Raw genomic sequence first — 23778 nt, forward strand, 5'->3', positions numbered from 1 at the left:
GTTATGCTTTATTTTGGAATGCTTCATTAGATTACAGTGGATTAGGAATGAACATTCCCAAAGGGATTTTTTTTAAAAATACTAATATTTTCCCCAGGATATGCAAAATGTTTTTATTGAGAAAAATATTCAAAACATTAATAGATTTCGATTATCACCATAATCCTCTGAAATATTTCCTCATAGAAATGAAACCTTTAAGGAGGGAAAAATTTGTATCTCTAAAATCTAATTAATTATTTAATTATTTTTACCCTGCCTTTCCCCAGAAGTATGTCAAGAGACTTATTAAAATATATAAAACATGACAGACAATATATCATAAAATAAATACGGGAATAAAAAATTTGAAAGCTAATGTTGAGAAAAAAGAACAACACAAAATAAGCTTTAAAATGCTTAGAATAATACCCATATAATTAGTAAACATAATCTACAATTATTTTTGTTAAATGTCAGTTACAGTTAATAACATCCATGAAATAAAAGTGAATCAGTTGTTCTTAATTCTATGATTATATTATAAATTCTCCTGAGATAGTAGTAAAGAGATGTCGTATGGAGTCATGAACATCATTCTTAGCAATGTATGTACCAGTTTCCATCATCTTGTTTTCACATTATTTTTAGCTTTTTTAAATTGGAAACACTTATTTTAGGAGCTTCAGATGTTCACAACTAAATTTCCATTTTCCAAAGAATTAATTTTTAGTTCAGTTGATAGTCTGTTAAGGTACTGTATGGCTATTAATGCTATTCATGTGAGTTTCAAGGAAGCAGAAAACCTGAGGTTAAATTTTATAACTTTAAAAAAACTCTACAATTAAAAAAATTGAAATATGGTTATATTATGGATATGAACAAAATCCCATTAGCAATTATTCATTGATTTCTTTAAGTGTGTATATAATTCCATTTTTTCAAAAAAGCACAAATTTTGTGAGGAAAATTAATTTTTTTCAACAGAGAATTGTTGAGCCTTTATTGTTTTCAAGCAGCAAATACTTTTTACATTTTATCATATGTCAACTATTTTGCTGAGTGCTGAGGATCCAGTGGTGAGAGGACACCTGAATTGGTGAATTCTAATATGGTACATTCTTGAGATACATTTGGATGCCCAATCAATGTTAAGTGAACTCCCCGGTTTAGCTATTAACTGCTGTAGTTTAATATTTGACAATCTATAGGCAAACTTGGAGTAGTGATTAAAAAAATACACAGATCTTTAATGTGGTTAATAAGGAAGAAGTTCAGTACTGACTCTGGTATTAATTTAGTATTTGCTTTTGACATTTAGAGTTTGGAGGGGGACCTTTTTATCTTTAACTCCCACCAGTGGCTGGTACATGAAGCTGTTATTTTCTTTTTCTATTTTAACAGAATCAGAGCAATGGTAAGTTTTGATATACTCGTTTGAATTTGGAAGAATCATCTTCTTCAAAGTTACCAAATAACTCACTCAATTGAGAATACAAAAAGTGAGCCAAAAGCCAGGGAAAGAGCTAAGAGCTTGTCAATCTTTTCAAAGATTAGAATCTCTGACCTCTTTTGAAAGTTGTTTTCTATTCTTAAAGTGTCATTTAATTTTAATATCACCATGTCACTATCTCTAGCAGCAATATCACAACAAACAGTTTTATATCCCAACAACCTTATCTTAAAATACAGGGAAAGTGTACGTGTGTATATGTGTGAGAGAGGGTAAAAGAATGTGGAAGAATATAAGAATAATTGAGAAGGAGAAGTGATAGGAGAATCAAACTTTTTGATTAAGCTAAGCAATTAATTTAGTTGAACAGGAAGTCTAGATAACTGCTCCTGGATTGGCCGGCTATTTTATTAACTTGAACATATTGATTGGTTAGTTAAACATAGACACACAGACTGATATGTGTCACTTCACACCCTAGTGTCTACAGCATACATTTTGGCAGTCTGTGTCCGAGGGGCTGCGTATGACTGGGCCATGGAAACAGCTGTAGTTGAATAGGCTTTCCTCCTGGAATAAGGATAGCTCCTCTCAGGTACAACATCTGTTTGGAAGAGATAAACATGGCGATATAAAAATAATTATGGCTCAGTAAACTTTGGGGGAAAATGTAATTTTATATACTCTTACCCAAAAGGGGCAATAATATAAATATTATAAGAAAGAATCATCTAAGAACTTAGAAGAAGCTCTAAGATTTTCAACTTGAAAGTTATTTTTAGATTTAAAATTCAGTCAAGTAATTTCCTTTTCTTTTCTTTCTTATGAGAAGAGGGATTTCCTTATTTTTTTTTCAGTGACATTTTGAGAAACCCAATAGTAACATATTACACTCTTTAACAACAAGTATGCATTTGACTTGGCTCTCTGTCTATTTCTCTGTTTAACTCTAGATATAAATTTAGTTGATTGGGTGAAGTGAGATATATAAGATTATGACACATCAAAATAACCATTATATATTTCAATGTTAGATACAGTTGTAGCTATAGTATTCTTTTTTTTTCTTTTCAACAAATATACCACTAACAGGATAGTAAGGTTCTAGTACTGCAAATCAGTTGTCCTTGAACAACTGAAATTTCTAATGGAAGTAGGTAGGGATCAAGTTATCAACATTACTTTGAGCTGGTGAGATATGTTTCCATTGGGTTGGGAGGAATGATACTGGAGGCAAGGAAGCGTGCTAATTTATTTTGTTCTTACCTTTGAAGAGGTATAAGCAGCATGTGAGGACAGCACCAGCCAAGAAGCAACCCAGAGACCCAGCCATTCCAAGCCAACAGGACCAACCAAATTTGTATTGGATGCCAAGAAATATATTGTGCAAAACCAGAGAAGAACGTTCCACATAAACATCAACAGCATACCACACAGAGCCGATGATTCCTGGGGCACCTGAAGGAGATGAAAATTGCTAAAAATAATGCAGGCCTTTAAAAAATTTATATCCAAGGAGATTTAAGAGTATTCTACTGTATTGTATTTAAGAGTATTCTATGGCTCCCCAGACCCATGACTGAAGTTATGTCAGCTACATAATCAGCACCCATATGGAAACTATGTTTTTAAAGTCCTTCATTTTAGTACTTTGAGGTAAAAAACAAATAACTAAAGTAGAAGTTGAAAATTTATGTAACACTCCCACACCATATTAGGATAGCCTAAGAAATTTTGTTCATTTTAAATAAAATTTAATTCTCACAGATTAGTCTTTCTGAAAATTGATTGTCTTGAAACAATGTCACTAGAGTCCTCTTGCTTTAAAGGTATAAATTGCATGTCAGGGCTCAGAGGTAAGAAAAAAGAGTGGGGAGTTGTCAGACAAAAGGCTATACGAAAATGGTGTTTCTGAAATCTGTAACCCCCAAGAAACTCTCACAATTTTTCTCTAGTAAGTCTGTCTGTGATATCTATTGAAGTCACAATTTAATTGCATTCTTTTCTCAATTGTTTAATGCAAGAAGTTTAAGAAGGACCAGATCATGAACACATAGTAACCATTAAAATACAGGGTGTAAATTACCACACCTTTTCCATAATACTGTAACCCATAGGTTTAGGATGAAAACTCTTTTTTGAAACTTAGAAACAGATTTTGGTATATATATGTATACATATATATGTGTGCATATATATACATATGCGTATATATATATATATGTATACACACACATATATGTATACACACACACATATATATATATACACACATGTATATATGTGTGTGTGAAACGGAGCAGGACCTTATGGTCCTTTCTCCCCCACGTCCTCCGCCTGCCTTTTGTCTGTGTAAAAACTTTAGCCAAAGAATAAGTTTAATCAGAGATGTGAGAAAATGCAGAAGAAAAAAAAGCAGTCAGACAGGACAAAACAGTGATAGTTTAGTCAGTAAGCAAAGTCAAGGCCCTTCAGTTCCTTCTCAAGGGCTATGGATAGTACTCTGAGCCATATCCTGTGCACTGGTTTATAGATACTGAAACCCCTACCAGGTGGAAGAAGTTAACTACATGATGAGCAGGCTGTAGCCATGACATAAGCTGCCACAATTCTGACAACTGGCCTCAAAGAAGTGGGAACAAACTGACCATGGAACTGAAGATTAACTGTACTTAAAACAATCAAGATGTTGCTAGTCAGACCACCGATGACCAATTTCAAGATGGTTGTCAGAGCTGACTGTACTGTTTCTACATGTAGCCCCTTCCCTCCACCTATAAAAGCTCTTGCTCCCCGATTGTCGGGGAGTGGAGGGGCGGTCAGCCTTTGGACAGGCGTCTGCCCTCCCCACAGGTTGCCTGTATCCAAAATAAAGCAAACTTTCCTTTCCACCATCTTCACCTCTTTATTGGCTTTTGAGCGGCGAGCAACAAGACCTCACTTTTAGTTATGTGTATATATCTATGTGTGTGTATATATATATATATGTGTGTGTGTATATATATATATAAATATATACGTGGCATACTAATTTCAAATGATGATTCCAAGGATTTGGCCATCTCTGGCAATTTAATTTAGTATCTCTTTAGCCGTTCCTGCAGGGATTTTCTTCAGTGACTTATTTTTCTTTAAATTTAGTTCGTTTTGCTATTTTATAAAAAAATGGAGTAGATTAGTGATGTCTCAAAAGCATTCTAGGATAAAATTGCAAAGCATTAAATGATGTTTAAATTAGTTACATGAACACGTTGTTACATACAAAAGCTTTATGTTATCACTAGGCTGGATATGGGAATGAATATCTTTAAAAGGAAAACAAAGTACTAAATTCTTGTGACTTTTTAGTACAATCTAAGGATCCTTAGGGCCTTGTGTGAAAATATCAGGGAGGCCCCACTCTTGACTATGTGATGGGTGAGACGTTCAGCTATGGGCTTACTCTGCCCACATTGGGATCTTTACAACCACAATTAGGAGTAGATATTATTGCTGAGGCTTCACCCTAATTTGTAGACCAAGAAAAGGAGACAGATTAACTGGCCTAAGGTCACACATTTTATATATGTATGTATGTATATATATATATATATATATATATATATATATATATATATATATATATCTGCAAGCATTTGCTAACTTTTTGCTGCTATCATAAAAGAAGATGGTTTTCTCTCTGGAGGGTGGACTCATTGGTTTTCAATCTTCCTACACTTTGATTTCTTTCACAGTGTACTTCCTCCCAACTTGTATTATGATCCAGAAAAGACATGATGACAAAGGAAGACTAAATTGAATTTGATGACAGACCTCAGTAAAATATCAATTTTGCTGTTTCACTAACAAACACTATATAAAGTGATTCTTGATTTATTGTTTATTACTCATGCTTGATTTATGTCTTCAGAACTCCATTTATTCACCAGCTTCTTAAGTAGAGATAATAGCATAATCTGTTTATTGTTACAGATATGATCATATGAGTTGGCACATGAGAAAAGCCTAACACAGGACTTGGTACAATTTAGTTCATTGCCAAGAAGAACTGGTAAGGGTGTGTACAGGCAAGAAGGTGGCAGCTGGAGGCTTATTTTAGGATTTAACTTCAGGAATAATCACAATTTTTTTTAATTTAAAGCTTTATATAACTTTTTAAATATTTAAAAAATAATTTGAGCACTTCAATAAACCCTGACCAGGGATATTAACAAAAGATAATTATCTGATTCCAAAACTAAGGAAAGCACGGTAGGTGGATGTGCTCCTTATTCCTTCAATCTAGAAAAGCAAGTCAAATATTATCCTAAATTGAACTACTTCAGGACAACACCCTTCTTCATCCCAAGACCTTAGTTGAGTATCTTTATCCCCATCACTAGTCCAGTCCAATACCTGCTATAAGTAATGTGGTTCCAGCAACAAAGCAGATGCGGACTTTGATGTATGGCTCATCAGGGAGGAATTTCACACAGTCAAGACCAAGGAGCAGTGTAATAAATCCAAATCCAGCTAAAATATCTGCAGTAATCATCAGCGCCCGAGTTACCACCAGCTTCACTAGAAGATCAGAGCATGTGGTTTCAATAGAGTCAGAGGAAGGAGACATATTAATACACAGAGGTACACCAAAAAACAGACAACCACGTACATTAACACATGCCCACTGAATAAAATCAGACTTTAAATATGCATGAACTTGAAAATAAATACCCTTAATTTTCATAAAATGCAAAAATAGTATGAGACTATCAACAGTATTATTTGGTTAAGGACTGCTTATTATAGTCTTGTTGGCCATCTAGTGAAATGCCTGGCATATGGTGGGGACTAAATAACTATTTCCTTTTTGCCTCCTGTTTTGGAATGAGTCTCATTCACAAGTATTAGCTTAATGTTGAATTGAAAGTAGCGTATCTCTTCTTCTGAAGACAACCAATAAATATTCAATAAGTAAATAATCACTACATTTGTTTGAAGTTTTATTGGAAAAATGTAACAAATTTGTTAAAATAAGGGAGCAGAATAAAATACTACAAGACATCTCATGCCAGTTCAGGTAGGAGCCATCAGCAGATCTTTAGAAGGAGAAGGAGCTTCCATTATTAAACAGAAGACTATTTATTTTCTTTTATTCCTTCAGGTTGTGACCCTTCTTGGCCAACACTTTGCATTAACCCTTCAACCTTGTATTGTCAACGAAGCATATTTTAAAGCTATGGCCAATGGGAATATGTGGTAGAAAGTCCAGGAAAGAGAAGATCAGGTAAATAGAAGTAGAAAAGTAGCAGTCATCTGCAATGGGAGCATCATCGACTGTGAAAGCCTCCTCACCTGTGAGTCCCAGTAACACTAAATTAAAACTAGAATAATGTCACAAATGGAGGGTTAATTATCTGAAGTCAGAACTATTGTTACTTTAGCTGGTTACTGGAGAGGAGTAATAAAAGTTATTCCTTTGATGGTATCGTAATTATGTTTTATTTTCATAGTGATCTGGAGTTTCCTTGTAATGAAATAATTTTTTCCCAATGATGAGACAATTTTAGGGGCTATTTAGTCATAGATGGCTTGTGAAAATGTGGCCAATTTTCCTCATTTCAAATATAAAATATTTTTATAATCCATCTAAGAGAGGAAATCAATGCATAAAATCAGTTTCTACCTTATTAATAGGTGAATATTTAAGATCTCAAAATGTGACATTATTTTTTAAAATTTAGGCTCAAATTTCAAATTTAGGACAAACCTAAAGTTCATCTTGTTTTCTTCAAAATTAAGGAAAGAGAAAAATATGTAACTCATTAGGTGATATCAGTTTTTATATTTTAGCAGATCTCCTTGATCCTCAAATGTTATACATAAGTGGGCTTCCTATTCAGCACCCCAAACCAAGTGGTCCCACATTTTGGAGGGCCTCCCTTGAAATTTTCTAAGTCCTCTTCTGGAACCTGGGATCAACAGGGCCAGGGTTGCTATCTGGATGGGGTGCCCTGAAATCATTGTTGGCCCTGGTCTTCCCCTCTCTGACCCTTGCTCCCATACAAAGTGTGTCTCAGATGCTCTGTGGAACTACAGGACTCATGCCTATGGTGTCATCCAGGGGACACATGGCTAGCCCAGTTCCAAGAGGGCAGCTCTGCAAGAGATTGCTAATGCTGGCCAGCCAGGAATTTCCCTTTGGAGATTATCTGAGATTTGGCTGCCAGAATAATGTTAAATACCTTGATTTGGGGGGTGGAGAAGGGCTCAAATTAACAGTATCAACAGGAGCCCTAAAAAATGCATCTGGCTCTAAATACTCTAAGTATACAAGGTAATGAGAAAGGTGATCTTATTGTGATTGTATAAAAGATATCAAAGACTAAAAATAAAATCTGCTCTCTTACAGGTAACATCCTAACTTAGAGGGTACAATTATATTATTTTCTTAGAACACATTTTCATCTCTCTTGTCTTTAAGCATATGATAGAATTTTTTAAAGAAAATTAATGGATTTTTAGTATATTATTTGAAAGTAATAGGTAAACATATATCAAAAGACAAATGTGAGATAGTATAGGCAAAAGATAGAGGACCATTTAAAAATATAAACAGTGGTTTTCTCTGTGTAGTAGCTTATGAATAATTTTATATTCTTCTTACATAAATGTATATAACAAATATTTAAAAGTTTGAAATATTTCATCTTTCTATTTTCTTCTCAACTCTAACCATAGCACTGCATTTCTGGAATAGCCTAGGGTCCACGTGAACATGAATGCCTATTCCTATTGACCAAACCATGCTTCTTTGTAGATAGAACTAGGTTAGTGCAAGAAGGGAAAAAAGAGGAAAACATAAAAGGCCTTTTTCTAAAAAATGAAATAAAAGCTTTATGAATTAAAAAATGTTTCAGGCACTCAAATCCTAAATGGCAGAGAAATATATTTGTAGAGCACAGCCCCTTTTAAGTGCTTTTCCCTGGACCGAAATAGCTGTTCAGGGGAAAAGTCACATTCTAAGGGGAAAAGTCACATTCTAAGGTTTTACTTTTCATTTATCTTGAGAAAAGAAGTTTTGATATTGTACCACCACCCTTCATTTGATTTGAAAGAGACTAAAACCAATTTGCTTTAATAACAGCACCAGTATTTCTTGGCACGATTGGATGTTCTAATAAGTAAACAAACAAACAAACAAACTCACAAATAAATAAATAAATAGTATGGAGAAGAGTTGAGAGAATCAGTAATAAGGTTTTTCAATCTATGAAATCTTTTATTCATAGAAACATGGGCCTTGTTAACACTTAATTATAATTTAAAGCTAAAGGTAGGGAAGATGAAGGAGATGGCTTTATTATTTCTGCTAAGAATGTGTCACATATTTTAATGTTTTTCATTCCCTGATCCCACAGTCTGTGTCTCTCTTTGCCTATCTGTCTCCCTATCTGTTTTTCTGTCTCTGTCTCTGCCCCTCTATATCTACTGTCTCTCTTTTTTAGCAAGTCATCCATTGAAATACTGTAAACTTTCTATCTGACCTAAGTCAGAGCAAAAAGACATCTCCAAAATGTTTTTCATCTAACCGGTCAATTCTAATCATAAAGTTACTGCACCCTGAAGATTTCATTTCAATTTAAAAAGTGTTTACTATAAGCCTGCTGTGTATAAGATACTATACCAGACCCTTTGTGGGATAGCAGAACTGAATAAGATAATATTTTTACCCTAAAGGAATTTATAAATACATGAGAAAAGATAAAATATGCTAATAATGTTTCAATCCACATTTTAGAAATAAACTAAATTTCTAATTGAAACATTTAAAACAGAACCTTAATATTGAATAGTAAAAAACAAAAACACATAATGGAAACCTGAGTTCAATTTCCTTTGGTCTTCCCTCCCTGACAAGGGTGATGTCTAAGGCATACGTACAGGGGTGTTCAGCAAGTATAGAATCATACTCATCACAGGTGCGAATCCCATCAAAAGCATTTGTGACACACTCCCACCAGAGGCCTCGGCATTTTGTGCTCACCTAGATGTTGGAGAAGACACCATGTGAAACAACTTGGGCAGACACACTTCAATTCACCTTGATCAAAGAAAGAACTTGGCTGTTGTGAGTTTGATAGCAAAGTACAGTGGTTACAAGCATGATCAGAATTTCATTTACAACAAACACAATGCATTTTGGAGTATTTTTCCTTAAGGACTAACAATTCAAGGCTTTCTCCACCAGGAAATAAAATCACTTCCTGATTTGGAGGTGGGGGAGGGAAGAAGTCATGCCTAAAATGGATAAAATCAGAATTAAACATATGCAAATGCCTATGGCTGGTTCTCTCATCGAGTCATTTTAATAGGGCGACAATTCATTTCACTACCATATGCTGACATTTACTTATCCCCCCAAAAAAAAATCAATATAACAATAGGTGATAAGTGTTGACATCTTGAGTCTATTAGGAATGTACATTAATTTTTCTTCATCATGAACAATGAGTCCCATGAAGAAACATTATTATATATGAGGTTCATAAATTTAAAATAATGGTCAAAGAAAGTTATACATAAAGACCATACTACTTCTTCCTTGCTCCACTGACAGACTACTAATGTTTAAGCTATGAGATGGATGTAAACAAATTGAACATTAATTTCATACAAACTTGCAGTCATAAATCACTTTTACTTAGAAATGCTGTACAAATGATTCTAAGTATCCACTTAGAGCTAAAAGGTGAAAGTGTCCTGAGCCTTCTCATATTTTACCTATAAGCTGTAAGTCAAAATAGATTTCCTAGAATTGTAAACATGCCAACAGAAAATGTTTTCAAGTATTCTTGACAGAGCTCATACATATCGAACAGAACTAGTGTGATTGTTTATTCTGATTTGATTACAGATTCACATTATCTTGGCAATCTGGGAATAGTTTAGTAAGATTTAACCACAAATTATCTTGGAAAATGAAAGCTTAAAGTTTTCCTTAAAGAAAAAATAAATAACAGAGCAGAGTGGGCAGAGAAATGCAAAGGCAGGGAGATTATAACTGGTGTGGAGAAGAAAGGAAGGAATGTGAAATATTTGATTTGCAAAAGAAAATTATATCAGAGAATATTTGCGCTATGAAACTCTTTGACCCATGTTCTGCTTTGAAGTTGTGTTGTGCACCAAATAAAACTCTACTGCTGGCTACTCCATCACAATTTTGAATGTTGTACTTCTATTTTCACTTTGTATGTAAAATGCTTATAATTGGTAATAATTAATAATTCTACATTGAATCTATACTCTGAAGCAGTTACTGTTTAAGTGTATTATCACCTCACTTATTAATTAGAGGATCCTGTGATCTATCATTATTACTGTCCATTTTACAAATAAGGAAAATGAGGCACAGGAAAGTTAAGTGATAACCCCAGGAAGTGTAGTTAAATGGAGGAGATAGGATTCAAACACAGCAGTCTGTGTATACGCTCTTAAGCATTGCAGTATACTTAAAACCTATTTTTTTTAATTCCAAGTTTACTTCAGGTGAAAGTACTCCAGAATTGGAAACTGGAAGATAGTTTTCGGTGAAGTAGTAAGCCCTAACTTTAATCTCATCCTATGGCCATTATTCTATGAAACCTCACTTTGGCTTGCTCTTCCTAAGATTAAATCTAGTAGTGATGTTTTAGAATGTTGGAATATTATCTGACCTGAGGCACCACAGAGACCAAAATATTAATGAAGAAAATCCATCTTGAGAAACCTAATATATAAATTTCTAAAGAACGATGTGAATATCTAAACTTACATGCACATGAAATTTAAGCTATAACTGAAAAAATACAGACTTTATTTATTTATTTATATTTTATTTTGTTTATTTATTTTTGCGGTACGCGGGCCTCTCACTGTTGTGGCCTCTCCTGTTGAGGAGCACAGGCTCCGGACGCGCAGGCTCAGCGGCCATGGCTCACGGGCCCAGCCGCTCCGCGGCATGTGGGATCTTCCCGGACCGGGGCACAAACCCGTGTCCCCTGCATCGACAGGCAGACTCTCAACCACTGCGCCACCAGGGAGGCCCCAGACTTTAAATTGACACTCTTATTAGCTGTGTTGCATCCTTGGCAAGGCCTTACCTTTTTTGAGTCTCAATCTCCTTATCTTTATAAAGGAGCTAATGCTAGGGTGACTATAAGAATTAAAAATTACAGGGCTTCCCTGGTGGCGCAGTGGTTGAGAGTCTGCCTGCCGATTCAGGGGACACAGGTTCATGCCCTGGTCCGGGAGGATTCCACATGCCGCGGAGCGGCTGGGCCCGTGAGCCGTGGCCGCTGAGCCTGCGCGTCTGGAGCCTGTGCTCCGCAACGGGAGAGGCCACAACAGTGAGAGGCCCGTGTACCGAAAAAAAAAAAATGCAAACACACACAACATAAATGATTTGCTCAATAAATGATAATACTAGTAAAGTACTTAAACAGCCTAGTAACCTGAGTAGTGACTAAGTTCAGCATTACTAACTAACCATATGAAAGTGGAGAAAGGTAGATGTAAAGGGTAGAATGTCAGCCCCCCAGATGTATCCATGTTCTAATCCCCAGAACCTGTGAATGTGACCTTATTTGGAAAAAGGGACTTTGCATATGTAGTTAAATTAAGGGTTTTGAGAAAAGTAGATCCTCTTGGATTACCAGGGTGGGCCCCAAATCTAATGACAAGTGTCCTTATAAGAAGAGACACACAGAGGAGAGACAGACAGAAGAGAAGGAAGCAATGTGCCCATAGACACAGAAACTGGAGTGACGTGGGCCCACGTCAAGGAATGCCTATGTCACCAGAAGCTGGAAGAGGCGAGGAATGCCTTCTCTAGAGCCTTCAGAGGCGGTGTAGCCCTGACACAACTTTGATTTCAAAATCCATGCCTTCAGAACTGTAAGAGAAAACTGTCTTTTGTGTTAAGCCACCAAATTGTGGCAATGTGTTATGGCAGCCCTAAGAAATGGATAGTAGAGACAATTTGTACTGAACTATTTTACCACAACAGAAGACAAGCCTTCTCATAGCCTGTTACCCTTCAGTCTCTCAATTAACAGGAACACACTGGATCCAGTTCATTCCAATTTGAGCTAGGTTATATGGACCTGAAGTCACTATTCTATAATCAGAGTGACTGTCCCCAATTTCCTGCCGTCTAACTCAGCCACTAAAACAAACAAATAAAACCTACTATAGTCATTCTCATTATATGCGAGGTTATTTAGAAAATGAGCTGAGCTATATATGTGAGGATATTTAAACTAAAAAGAGTATTTTTTTCTTGCCAAAATAATCCAGTAATGGTGTCATTTTCAAGGCTATTGATCATTTACCTGCAATGACCATATTTAGAAAAGCAATGAGCTCATTAAAGGAAACAAGGAATCCAATTTCATTAGGTATTAATGCTTAGGGGCACAATATTAGATTGCTTGGTATTCACACTCAGTTAAGGTACGTGAGAATAGCAGCTGTAATTAACTAAACTTCTGTGTTAATATAGCACTTACTGGAGACACCCTTAAAGGTGCCTTTGTGCACAAAATACAAGGTTAAAAGACTTCGTTATTTATCACATTTAGGAAAGCCCTCCTTGCCTATAATTTAGAATCTTCACTTATCCTCCTGTTGTACAATGGCTTCTTAAGAGCTCTCTAAACCAAGCAAATCTACATTTTTTAAAGTTTTAAGACAAGGTTCTTACAAAGCAGACTCATGCTTAAAATATTATGGTTAACCTTACTTAACGGGTAAAAACAACATTAAATAATAATTTTATCTCATAGCGTTGTCCAAAATAGACGATTACAAGTTTAAGCTTTGTGCTCTTAACATGTGATTCATATATTAATAAATAACATATAAAATAATACTCAGGGAATTTTTATATCATTTCAATAAATATCTGTTGGTCCTGAAGTGGGAAGAAATCAGTTTATCCAAGGTGTGGCAATAAAAGTGCAAGTCACAAACATGAGGCCAACCTAAATTTCTTAATATTAATTACCTGCCAACAGTGAAACATAGAGATTTTACAGAAGAGTACAGATTTCTGGCTTCCCTTGGAAACTTGGTCAGTCTGGCCACCTGGACTCCCTGGCTGCACATAGCAGCAATTAGCAGGAGCTAAGTGGATCTTCAAATTTCTACCTGTCATTTAAACCTCACCTCAAAGATATCCCTTCTTCCATGAGATTCTCCCAGTCTCTCCAGCTGGAGTTAATCTCTTCTTGGATCCCACAGTAACTAGTCCATATTTCTATTGCATTATCTTTTTATGTGCATTTATGTGCATCTGTCTCCCAAGTCTGCCTTTCAAACTATGTTCACTAAATGTCTGTCATGTGTCAGTCAACCGGCTAAGTGCTGGGGATACAGCAATAACCAAGATAGTAGGCATGACACCTTGCTTCAAGGAGCTTACAAATCCTCCTTCTCAGTATATAATAGATGCTCAATAGATGTTTACTGAGGGAAAATATTTGTCAATTTTTCTAATTCATACACATTAACTCTCATTTCTCACTTGGCATAGAAAATGGTTACTGATATACTGTACACACAATTGAGGCTTAATATGTCCTTTTGACTTGACTGAACAGACTAGAATGTCTAAATCCAGGAGTTAAAGAAATATCATTGAGACCAAAGAGTTTATAATGATTTGGTGTCAGCCTGGACCCTATCTACTCAACTGGCTCTGGAAAGTGTTTACCATAATACTAAGGATGAACAGGATACTACACAGAAAAATAGTTTCAGGAAACTTTCAGGAAGAGGGACTGATGGTCCCTCTTCCTAGTTGAGTTTATAATGGCATAAATTAATTCCTTAATCCTGGAATTTCTTATTCTAACCTCTTTAGCAGTTTCCAATTAAGTTTTCTCTTTTCTCTATCCTAGCCTTTGCCAATTTCCCTTTTCTTATCCCTCTGAAAATGTTTACAAGTAGCAACACACAATTTTGCCTGCATTGTCTTATCTTCTGCAGTTTTGAGTGTGCCTGTCACGCCTCCATATATTTTATATATCTTTTGAGAAGAGAGAAACTTTAAAATATTTTAATTAATTGGCATTTTCTCCTCCTGTTACATAGGAGAAATTTATATATATATATATATATATATATATATATATATATAGGGATGGCCAACAAGTGTCTTTGGTTTTTAAGTAAAAATAAAAACCACATTTTTCATTTTTACCAAGAACTTTATTGAATAATATATTCACCGTTTTGTTCCACTACTTTCTGCCACTTTTCAGGCAACTTCATAATTCAATCTTCCCCAAAATTTTTATCTTTCTGAGCAAAGTACTGTTCCAAGTGTCTTTTACAATCTTCCAGGCAATTGAAATTTTTTTCATTAAGAGAATTTTGTAAAGACCAAAATAAATGGAAATCTGAAGATGCAATGTCTGGTGAATATGGTGGATGAATGAAGAACTTCCCAGCCAACCTGTGACAGTTTTTGCCTGGTCATCAAACAAACATGCAGTCTTGTGTTATCCTGATGGAAGATGATGCGTTTTCTGTTGACGAATTCCGGATGCTTTTCATCGAGTGCTACTTTCATTTGGTCTAATTGGGAGCAGTACTTGTTGGAATTAATCGTTTGGTTTTGCAGAAGCAGCTCATAATAGAGGACTCCTTTCCAATCCCACCATATACACAACATCACCTTCTTTGGATGAAGACCGGCCTTTGGTGTGGTTGGTGGTGGTTCATTTCGCCTGCCCCACGATCTTTTCTGTTCCACATTATTGTACAGTATCTGCTTTTCATCGCCCGTCAAAGTTTGTTTTAAAAACGGAACATTTTCATTATGTTTAAGTAGAGAATCGCATGTGGAAATATGGTCAAGAGGTTTTTTTCACTTAACTTATGTGGAACCCAAACATCAAAGCGATTCACATAACCAAGCTGGTGCAAATGATTTTCAGTGCTTGATTTGGATATTTTTTAGTATGTCTGCTATCATCTCCCATGTGGTACAACGTTGATTGTTCTCAATTAATGTCTCGATTTGTTTGCTATCAACTTTAATTGCTCTACCCAACCATGGAGCATCGTCCAGAGAGAAATCTCCAGCACAAAACTTGGCAAACAACTTTTGACACCTTCAACCAGTCACAGCACCTTCTCCATACACTGCACAAATCTTTTCTTGCATTTAGGTTGCATTTTTACCTTTCTTGAAATAATAAAGCATAATATGCTGAAAACGTTGCTTTTTTTCTTCTGTCTTCAATATTAAAATGGCTACACAAAAATTCACTAATTTTGATGTCTTTTTTAAATGCAGTCTGATATGACAGTTGTCACATACAATCTAACAAAATTGTTTTGAATAAATTTAAAAGACAACTAAGTGTTACTAGAGCCATCTTATGGCAAAAATTAACCAACCGTTTGGCCAACCCAATATATATAGTAATTATACACAGCAGGCTTAGTAAATGTTTTTTCTTGGTTGACCACAATCAAACAAGATTTTTCTTTGTCACTATGCATTATGTTATAAATGCATATGCATTGGGATTTGTGTGTAAATATAATATATATAGGGGGAATAATCATTAGCCAAAAGAAAAATGGGATGTCATGAAGATATATTCCTTTAAAAACCACCTTGCATATGCATAAAATAGAGATTTATAGTTTTCACACCATTTTACCATCCCTGTACTAGTGTACTTTAATGCTAAAGATGGAACTTATTTGTTTCCAGCACTTAATTGAATATATTTATTGGGATGCAAAAGTTTTAATAATACTATAGTAAATAATGTTTTACTACTAAAACATGAAACATTTTCACTTTGAACAAAAAGGCATTTGAATTTTTCATACTAGAGTTCTGAACTTCTAATTTTTACATTTTCTTTTCTTTTTCTTACTATCCCAGAGCCTAAAAGAACTCAAGACAGGTATTTATAAGGATGAGAAAACAAGATTAAAATAAATAAAATAGATGTCACCTTTCTTTTTTACTCCATTTATGTACCATGAGTTTATGTGCTAAAATATATTTGGCTTAACTCTTCTTGCTTAGCTGTGGAGCACTGGCTAAAGGCGTAAATGACAAGAATGGGATAATGCAAACTTATTAGGTATTAATATAATGTTTGTGGCCTTCATGGTCATATTACCTAATTTACATATATGGACTATATAATTATTTCAATTTTAATATTTATTATTTAATTTAAGTCATACATTTAATCATTATAGAATGTTCTCCTTATGAAAGTATGGAATCAGAACTTTGCAAAGATTACTGGCCAGTGGCAGAGATCACAATTTACGTTGAGTGAATTATTACAAAATATTAATTTCCTTTTCTCTCTCTCCTTTTCTTAATTTCTTTCCCTCTTTGAAGCACCAGAAGAAAAGCTATATTTTCTAGGTAGGAATACACTCTTCACCAACTTTATTATACATCTCAGGAGATTGGTTCTTTTTTCCTATCTGATTAAAAAGAGGGACCAAATCCATATCTTGAAAAAATTTAAACTGCAACAAGATGAAAGATCTTCCCTAAGAAAAAGTGATGGTATTTCTACAGAGATACTTCTTATTTAGTGTTCAGTGTGAGATTTCCAAATATCACTTCACATTATATTTCACTCATTTATTCATTCTTTAGTAACTATGTCAAGTATCATAATAGGTACCCATTCACTTCATATTAACAAATGCATCCTGAGTTCCCATTATGTGGAAGGGGGTGCTAGGAGCTGTAGGAGACCATGAGGCAAATTAAAGAATATTTCTAAGCTCAAATGTCTGCTAAAGGAGTTTAAAATCAGTTGGAAAGCAAAACAAGTATATATAATCAGAGTACATGCTAGCTCTAATAATTTCAATATTTATGTATGAAAGAATTGTAGCATCATTAATTAAAATAGAAATCCCAGGGGAGAACCTGGTAATGAAGATAAAATAAATCCAAATGCAGATTACCTTTCATTTGAGGTCATAAAATTTTAATCTTAACAGTGCTTGGTACATGACAAATTCTCAATAAATAATTAACAAAAGTTGAACTGAAAAATGAAATAAACTTGTGAAAACATTTTTTCTTTCTGATAACTGAGAGACCAGTAACTTTGTGAAGAAGCTACTTTCCTATTTTACCGTGGGTAATGAAGAATTACACATTTTATGATGTAATTAACATATTTATGTTATTAATTCATAATTTATTTTCTTTTAAAATGTATCTAATATATAACTTCTGCTATTTTGTCTCTATTCTGTGCCTTATTCCCCTGGTTAGACAAAAAGGGAACAGTCATAAGTGTAAAAATGGAAAAAACAACAGTTCAGAGAAGCAAACAAAATTTGTCCAAGAGAATCAATAGAGAAAATAGGAACAAAACTTAAATCTCATATTTCTCCCTTCAGTGAACATTGTACAAAATGTCATCTCCTCCTCCAGAACAAAAACAAAACAATAAACTGCAAATAGACGATAATATATCTAACATTTATTGACTGATTTGTATTTGCCTGGTACTGTGGTCAACTAGATACACAGGCTCATTTAACCCTCACAAGACACTTACCATGTGCATATTGTTACACTCCCTTTATAGAAGAGGAAATGCAGTTTTACACAACTTAAACATCTGTCTAAATTCACACAACTACTGCCTGGCAGGGTGGGATTTAATTTCAGGTCCCTGTAACATCAAGTCCAACCTGTAAACATCCACACTGAAAAGCATTCCCTTCCTGGCCCCCTCAAGGTGCTGTGCAAAAATCTAAGTAAGAAAAAAATAGTGGCATGGTCCAGGGATGTTGCTGCTTAATGACTTCTGTATAGCGACTAATTTTCCTCTATTTAAGCTCTAGGTGAGTGGTTCCATCCTTCCTCCAATTACCCCAAAATAGTAAAGTGGATTTCAAATTTTACTTCTTCTCCATCAGCCTTCTTTCTCCACATGCAATCAATTATTAATCCCATCAATTTGAGTTATTTAGTTTCCCATATCTTCATGTCTTTTTAAAAAAATTTTATTGAATTATAGTTGATTTACAATGTTGTGTTAGTTTCAGATGTACAGCAAAGTGAATCAGTTATACATATACATATATCTACTCTTTTCAGATTGTTTTCCCATATAGGTCATTACAGAGTATTGAGTAGAGTTCCCTGTGCTATACAGTAGGTTCCTATTAGTTATCTATTTTATACATAGTAGTGTGTATATGTTAATCCCAGTCTCCCAATTTATCCCTCCCTGCTTATCCCCTGATAACCATAAATTTGTTTTCTACATCTGTGACTCTGCTTCTGTTTTGTAAACAAGTTCATTTGTACCCTTTTTATGCTTGCTGCCACACTAGTTCTGACCATCAATGTTTTCCTCCTGTTTTATGGGAAAAGCTGCCTAGTTGATCTCCTTATAATTCATTTTACCCTTTTTAATCATTCCCCACATTAGCCAGAATGATTGCTCTTTCTAAAACACACATATATGTTTTCTTACAGTGAACCACCCTTGTCTATGTTATAAGATCTATATTTTACATGAACACAAGCCCTCGATGATCCAGCCCTTATATTCTCCTCCCTATGTTGGAAACTTTTTCCTATATGTCCAAAGTGATAAACATACAGCACTCTCATACCTAGATCTCTGCCTATATCATGTCCTGTGCATGCAATACTCTCTACTTTTTCTGCCCCCTTCACTTGTTCTTCAAGCCTAGTTTAGATATTTCTTCTGGGTAGCCTTCACTGATTATACACGATTGAGTGAGCTGGCCACTCAGAGTTATCTGTAATCATAGCATTGGTCATATCATACTGTCTATCAGTTTACCTGTCTGTCTCCTCCAATATGCTGGGAGATACCTAAGTAAGATCCAAGTTTCATCCTCCTTCATAATCTGTACCCACCACAGTACCAAGTAGACAGTAGGTATCAAAGAGCATTTGTGGAATGAAAGATTATAGAAAGTAAAGAAAAAAGGGGGAGCACAAAAGAGAGATAAAGAGATGAAAGAGAAGGGTGGGGGTAGAAAAGGAAGAATAAAAGAGAAGTAGGGCATGAAAGGTTTTTTAAAAGGGAGGAAAAGGGAGAAGGGGAGAAGGAAGGGAGAAGAGGAAGAAGAAGAAAGAGGAAGGAGGCAGGGAGGAAAGAAGAAAGGAAGGGAGAACAAAAGTAAGGAGAGAAGTAGCGTGGGAAATAGGAAGAAAGAGCATATAAAGTTAACAGAAAAATGAAGACTATTCACATGAGATTTCCTAGTGGAAATTTCTAGGGAGTGTCTAGATGTCATCAGTCCTTCAGCGGCTACCCATCTCTCTGGAAGACATAGTCATGTCTCTAGACACAGTCATAGTCAAGGAGTTCTGATGTTAAAGAATATAAGACTAAAAAGGACCTTAAAACAACTGAGTTCAACTTCATTTTATAATTGAGGAAACTGAGCCGAAGACACGAGCTGTGACTGCTCAATAGAAGACAGTTAAGATGTGAACACAGTCTGGAATAATTTCAAAGCCCAAGTTCTCTTCACACATCAGTCTTCCCCAAGACACACATGAATCAAGAATGACAGGAGCAGCATGGTAGCTCAGGACCCCTGGTCCTTGACTTGGGACTGTGCACAATTCCATGTGCTATTTCTTTTTCCTAATGTTTTTACTTAATGCAAAGAACTTTCCTCTTCAGGACAGGTATAAATGAGGCCCCATACTATTTTGTAGTATTTTGAGTATTCTCTAGTAAGTCAAAAGGATATCTGGATTCCTTTCCTTTTTTTTTCTTTTTTTGCGGTACGCGGGCCTCTCACTGCTGTGGCCTCTCCCGTTGCAGAGCACAGGCTCCAGACACACAGCTCAGCAGCCATGGCTCATGGGCCCAGCCGCTCCGCGGCATGTGGGATCTTCCCGGACCAGGGCACGAACCCGCGTCCCCTGCATCGGCAGGCGGACTCCCAACCACTGTGCCACCAGGGAAGCCCAGAAAGAAAAAAAAAAAAAAGGATATCTGAGCTCTGCTTCTTGCTCCCTGTTACTCACCTTTAGCCTGTAGTTTTGTTCTTTGTCCTCTCTCTTGGAAGACCTTTGCTGCCATTTCTAACATTTGAAATCCTGGGCATCTTTTTTGACGCTTCGTTCAAATGTCTTTTCCTCCCTGAGGTCTGTCTCAATGTCCCTGACAGGAAATAATCGTTCTCTCTTCTTTGCTCCAGTGGCACTTTGTTCATTTCGTTCTCAAATATGAATTGGCCTACACCCTTTATTAGAGTTTCATGTGCATCTTTGTTCCTCCCTAAACGTGCGCTCATGAAAGGCAGGAATGGCTCTTGCTTTAGCTTTGACTCCCCTTGGAGGATTAGCATGGCACCTTTGAAATGACATACATTTCACGTTTGTTATGTTGAACTGAACTACCGAAGCCATTTTCCAACACTGATGCCTACATCACTGTCAAAGGTTAACAAAGCAAAAAATTCATTATATTCCTTTTTGTTTAAATTTTCTATGGGTGTGCTTTTTTAAAAATCCCTTTTATTGTGTCAATTTTTGTCCAGTAGTTGTTTAAAGTGAGTTGTTAATATGGACCAATGATGATATATACACAAGGAAGGAAGCAAAGAGACAGAATAGTAAAATTGAGTCAGTGAGTATCAGAACCTTGACATTTATGGATAATATTATGACTTTATATGCTGGCTAACTGAAGGAGTAATTGTTATGAGAGTTCCATGTCCCTTTAAAAATACTAACAAATAAAGAGGCTGTGGGAGAGAAGGGGGCTTCATTTGTTAAAGGGTTTTCTTCTTTTTTTTAATTTTAGAATATTATTTAGTTTTTTATACACCAGGTTCTTATTAGTTATCCATTTTATACATATTAGTGTATACATGTCAATCCCAATCTCCCAATTCATCCCACCACCACCCCCACCACTTTCCCCCCTTGGTGTCCATATGTTTGTTCTCTACATCTGTGTCTCTATTTCTGCCCTGCAAACCGGTTCATCTGTACCATTTTTCTAGGTTCCACATATATGTGTTAATATACGATATTTGTTTTTCTCTTTCTGACTTACTTCATTCTGTATGACAGTCTCTAGATCCATCCACGTCTCTACAAATGACTAAAGGGTTCTTCTTTTAATGGGGAGACTTCTTGGGGAAGATTTATTTCAATACATCTCAAGTATGGGAAATATGAAAGAAGCTAAGAACTACTAAACTATAGTCCGAGGTTAGCAAGGATTTACTCAAGGTGAATAAACTAGACTACTCATTCCACTCATTTTATCTAGGAGTGTTCTTGCATAGAACAGAGGGCAGATTGGTTGTATGTACTGAGATGAAAGCAAGAAGGCACTTTAAATGCCAGAACTCCCAATCCGTCTCAGCAAGGTCTGACCCTTTCTAAACTTTCATTTCTTATCAAGCGAAGTTAGCAGTTCCATCAGCTTAAGGAGAAAGATTTTCAAATTGTTTTGGAAAATATTTTAAGAATGCTTTTAGATGAGATTTTGCGTGTTTTTAAAAACATAATTTTAAGTGAGTTCAAGTCCAACATATTTCTCTATTCATCACCTACTACTGGCAGCCCATACTCTAGCAAGCTAATGGCAGCAGAACATTTCTATCTGCACTTTTCCGAGTACTGTTCAAAGGACAGCTTTGGTTTGTTTTTTTCATTCACCACTTATGTGCATGGCCAGATAATGCACCACTGGATTAACATATAACAGACATCCTTTATAGTATTTCAGTTCTATCACTATTTTCAGAAAAAATAATTTTATAGTGCTAAAGAAGTACTTAAAACTCTCTTGGTTTTGAAATACCATATAAGAGTCAGAGGAAATTTAAAAGCAAGAAAAAAGTAAAACACAAAAATAATACACAGAAAAATAAAAGATTATTACTTTCCATTCAAAACTCCAACTTGGGAGTTTAATAAATAAAATTAGAAGAAAAAATATAAAAACTTGCCCTCAGATATCTTTCTTAAACTTCATAAAGGTGTAGCATTTGCTAGAGTAAATTGTTCCATTCAGGATGTACATAGGAGAACATAGTGAGTTGCAGTATATTCTCAGTGAGTTCCTGATATATTGTTTCTTTTTCTCACCTACGCTTTTTGAAACCTTACAAATGAATAGTTGTTGAGTCTGAAAAATTGATTTTTACTTAGTTTTACCTCTCTCAGATTCCTATAGCCACAGAAAATAATTATAAATTTGAAAACTACTTCTTTCAGAGCTTCTCCAGTGAGAAAAATAAAATTTTCAAATAAGAACCACTCACTCATCTTATACATGAACAGTAGGTCCCCAAGAGCAACTCATTTTTAAAAGTGGGTTTCTTAAATCCATATCTGTCTCCTGTACTTTGCTACACACTAGAAAAACTTGGTTTCCCACAGAATGTTTTCTCCTACTTGGAAACTTCTTACAATGACATTTTTCCATTGCACAGTAATTGGGTAGGTTTTATATGACTTGAGTTTGATCACTTGATCAACATTTAGATAATCACTCCTTAAGAAAGTCTATCATACTACTTTTAATGCTGTCTTCAAGGTTAGCAAATTTCTGTTTGTGAGAAAGGATGTTAATGGAATGTTATTCAATTTGGTATATGCAGCAATGGAAGAGGTGAATTTCTGGAAAGCTTATATAATTACGCTTGTGTAAATTTACCTTTATGAAAAAAGGGCTTATTCAGTTACCTCATCTGTAAAATGGGATAACAACAATACCTACCTCATAGATGAGCTGTGAGAATTAAATAAGCTAATAATGTAAAGACTCAGTAAGTAGTAAGTAAGAAGCAAGCCCAACCATGTTGGCTATTATTACTATCTTAGTCCTAGTGAATGTAATGGGCCAGTGGGGCTTAGAGAAAAGTTGAACAGGCTTGGGTCAGTAAAAGAAGCTGCTGACTTCTTACCTCCAGGGAGTCATCTGCATTCACCATCCAACAGTCTGTCCAGGTGGCCACAACCAAGAACCCAGTAGAGAAAAATGCAAAGAAGCAGGCGACATACTGAAAAAGATCCCTCATCTTAACGAACAGCCTGTCTGCAAGGGACACATGGGCAGCTGCCAGCCCTGGACCCATGCAGGTAGCTGGAATGCTGTCAGTCTTCTGTGCTTCTGGTACCTGGGGATGTTGAAAATGCTGGTCTTTTCCTTTTCCTTACTCCCCACTGCAGGCGTCTTAAGCTGCGGTAAGAGTAATACAAACAGGCTGTAACACACAGAGGGGTCCTGGAGGTCATTATCTGAAGCAACGAGCCTCCAATCAGAAGCCAGGTCAGTGAAAGGACTGAGGATGTT

At 35.6% G+C, this 23778-nt stretch overlaps 1 protein-coding gene across 1 annotated transcript; it reads right to left on the reverse strand.

Annotated features, from left to right (window-relative positions):
- Window positions 1–1902: 1902 nt before the first annotated feature.
- Window positions 1903–23503, reverse strand: CLDN16 (claudin 16; the record flags this gene model as incomplete). The annotated part of the gene is made up of 5 exons (XM_082625089.1): window positions 1903–2036; window positions 2699–2890; window positions 5828–5992; window positions 9356–9458; window positions 23390–23503. 5 exons carry the CDS (start codon window positions 23501–23503, stop codon window positions 1903–1905), a joined length of 708 nt encoding a protein of 235 aa, XP_082481215.1.
- Window positions 23504–23778: the final 275 nt, after the last annotated feature.

The sequence above is a fragment of the Mesoplodon mirus genome (genome assembly GCF_964341445.2).
Source record: "Mesoplodon mirus genome assembly, chromosome: 6".
Lineage (NCBI taxonomy): Eukaryota > Metazoa > Chordata > Mammalia > Artiodactyla > Ziphiidae > Mesoplodon > Mesoplodon mirus.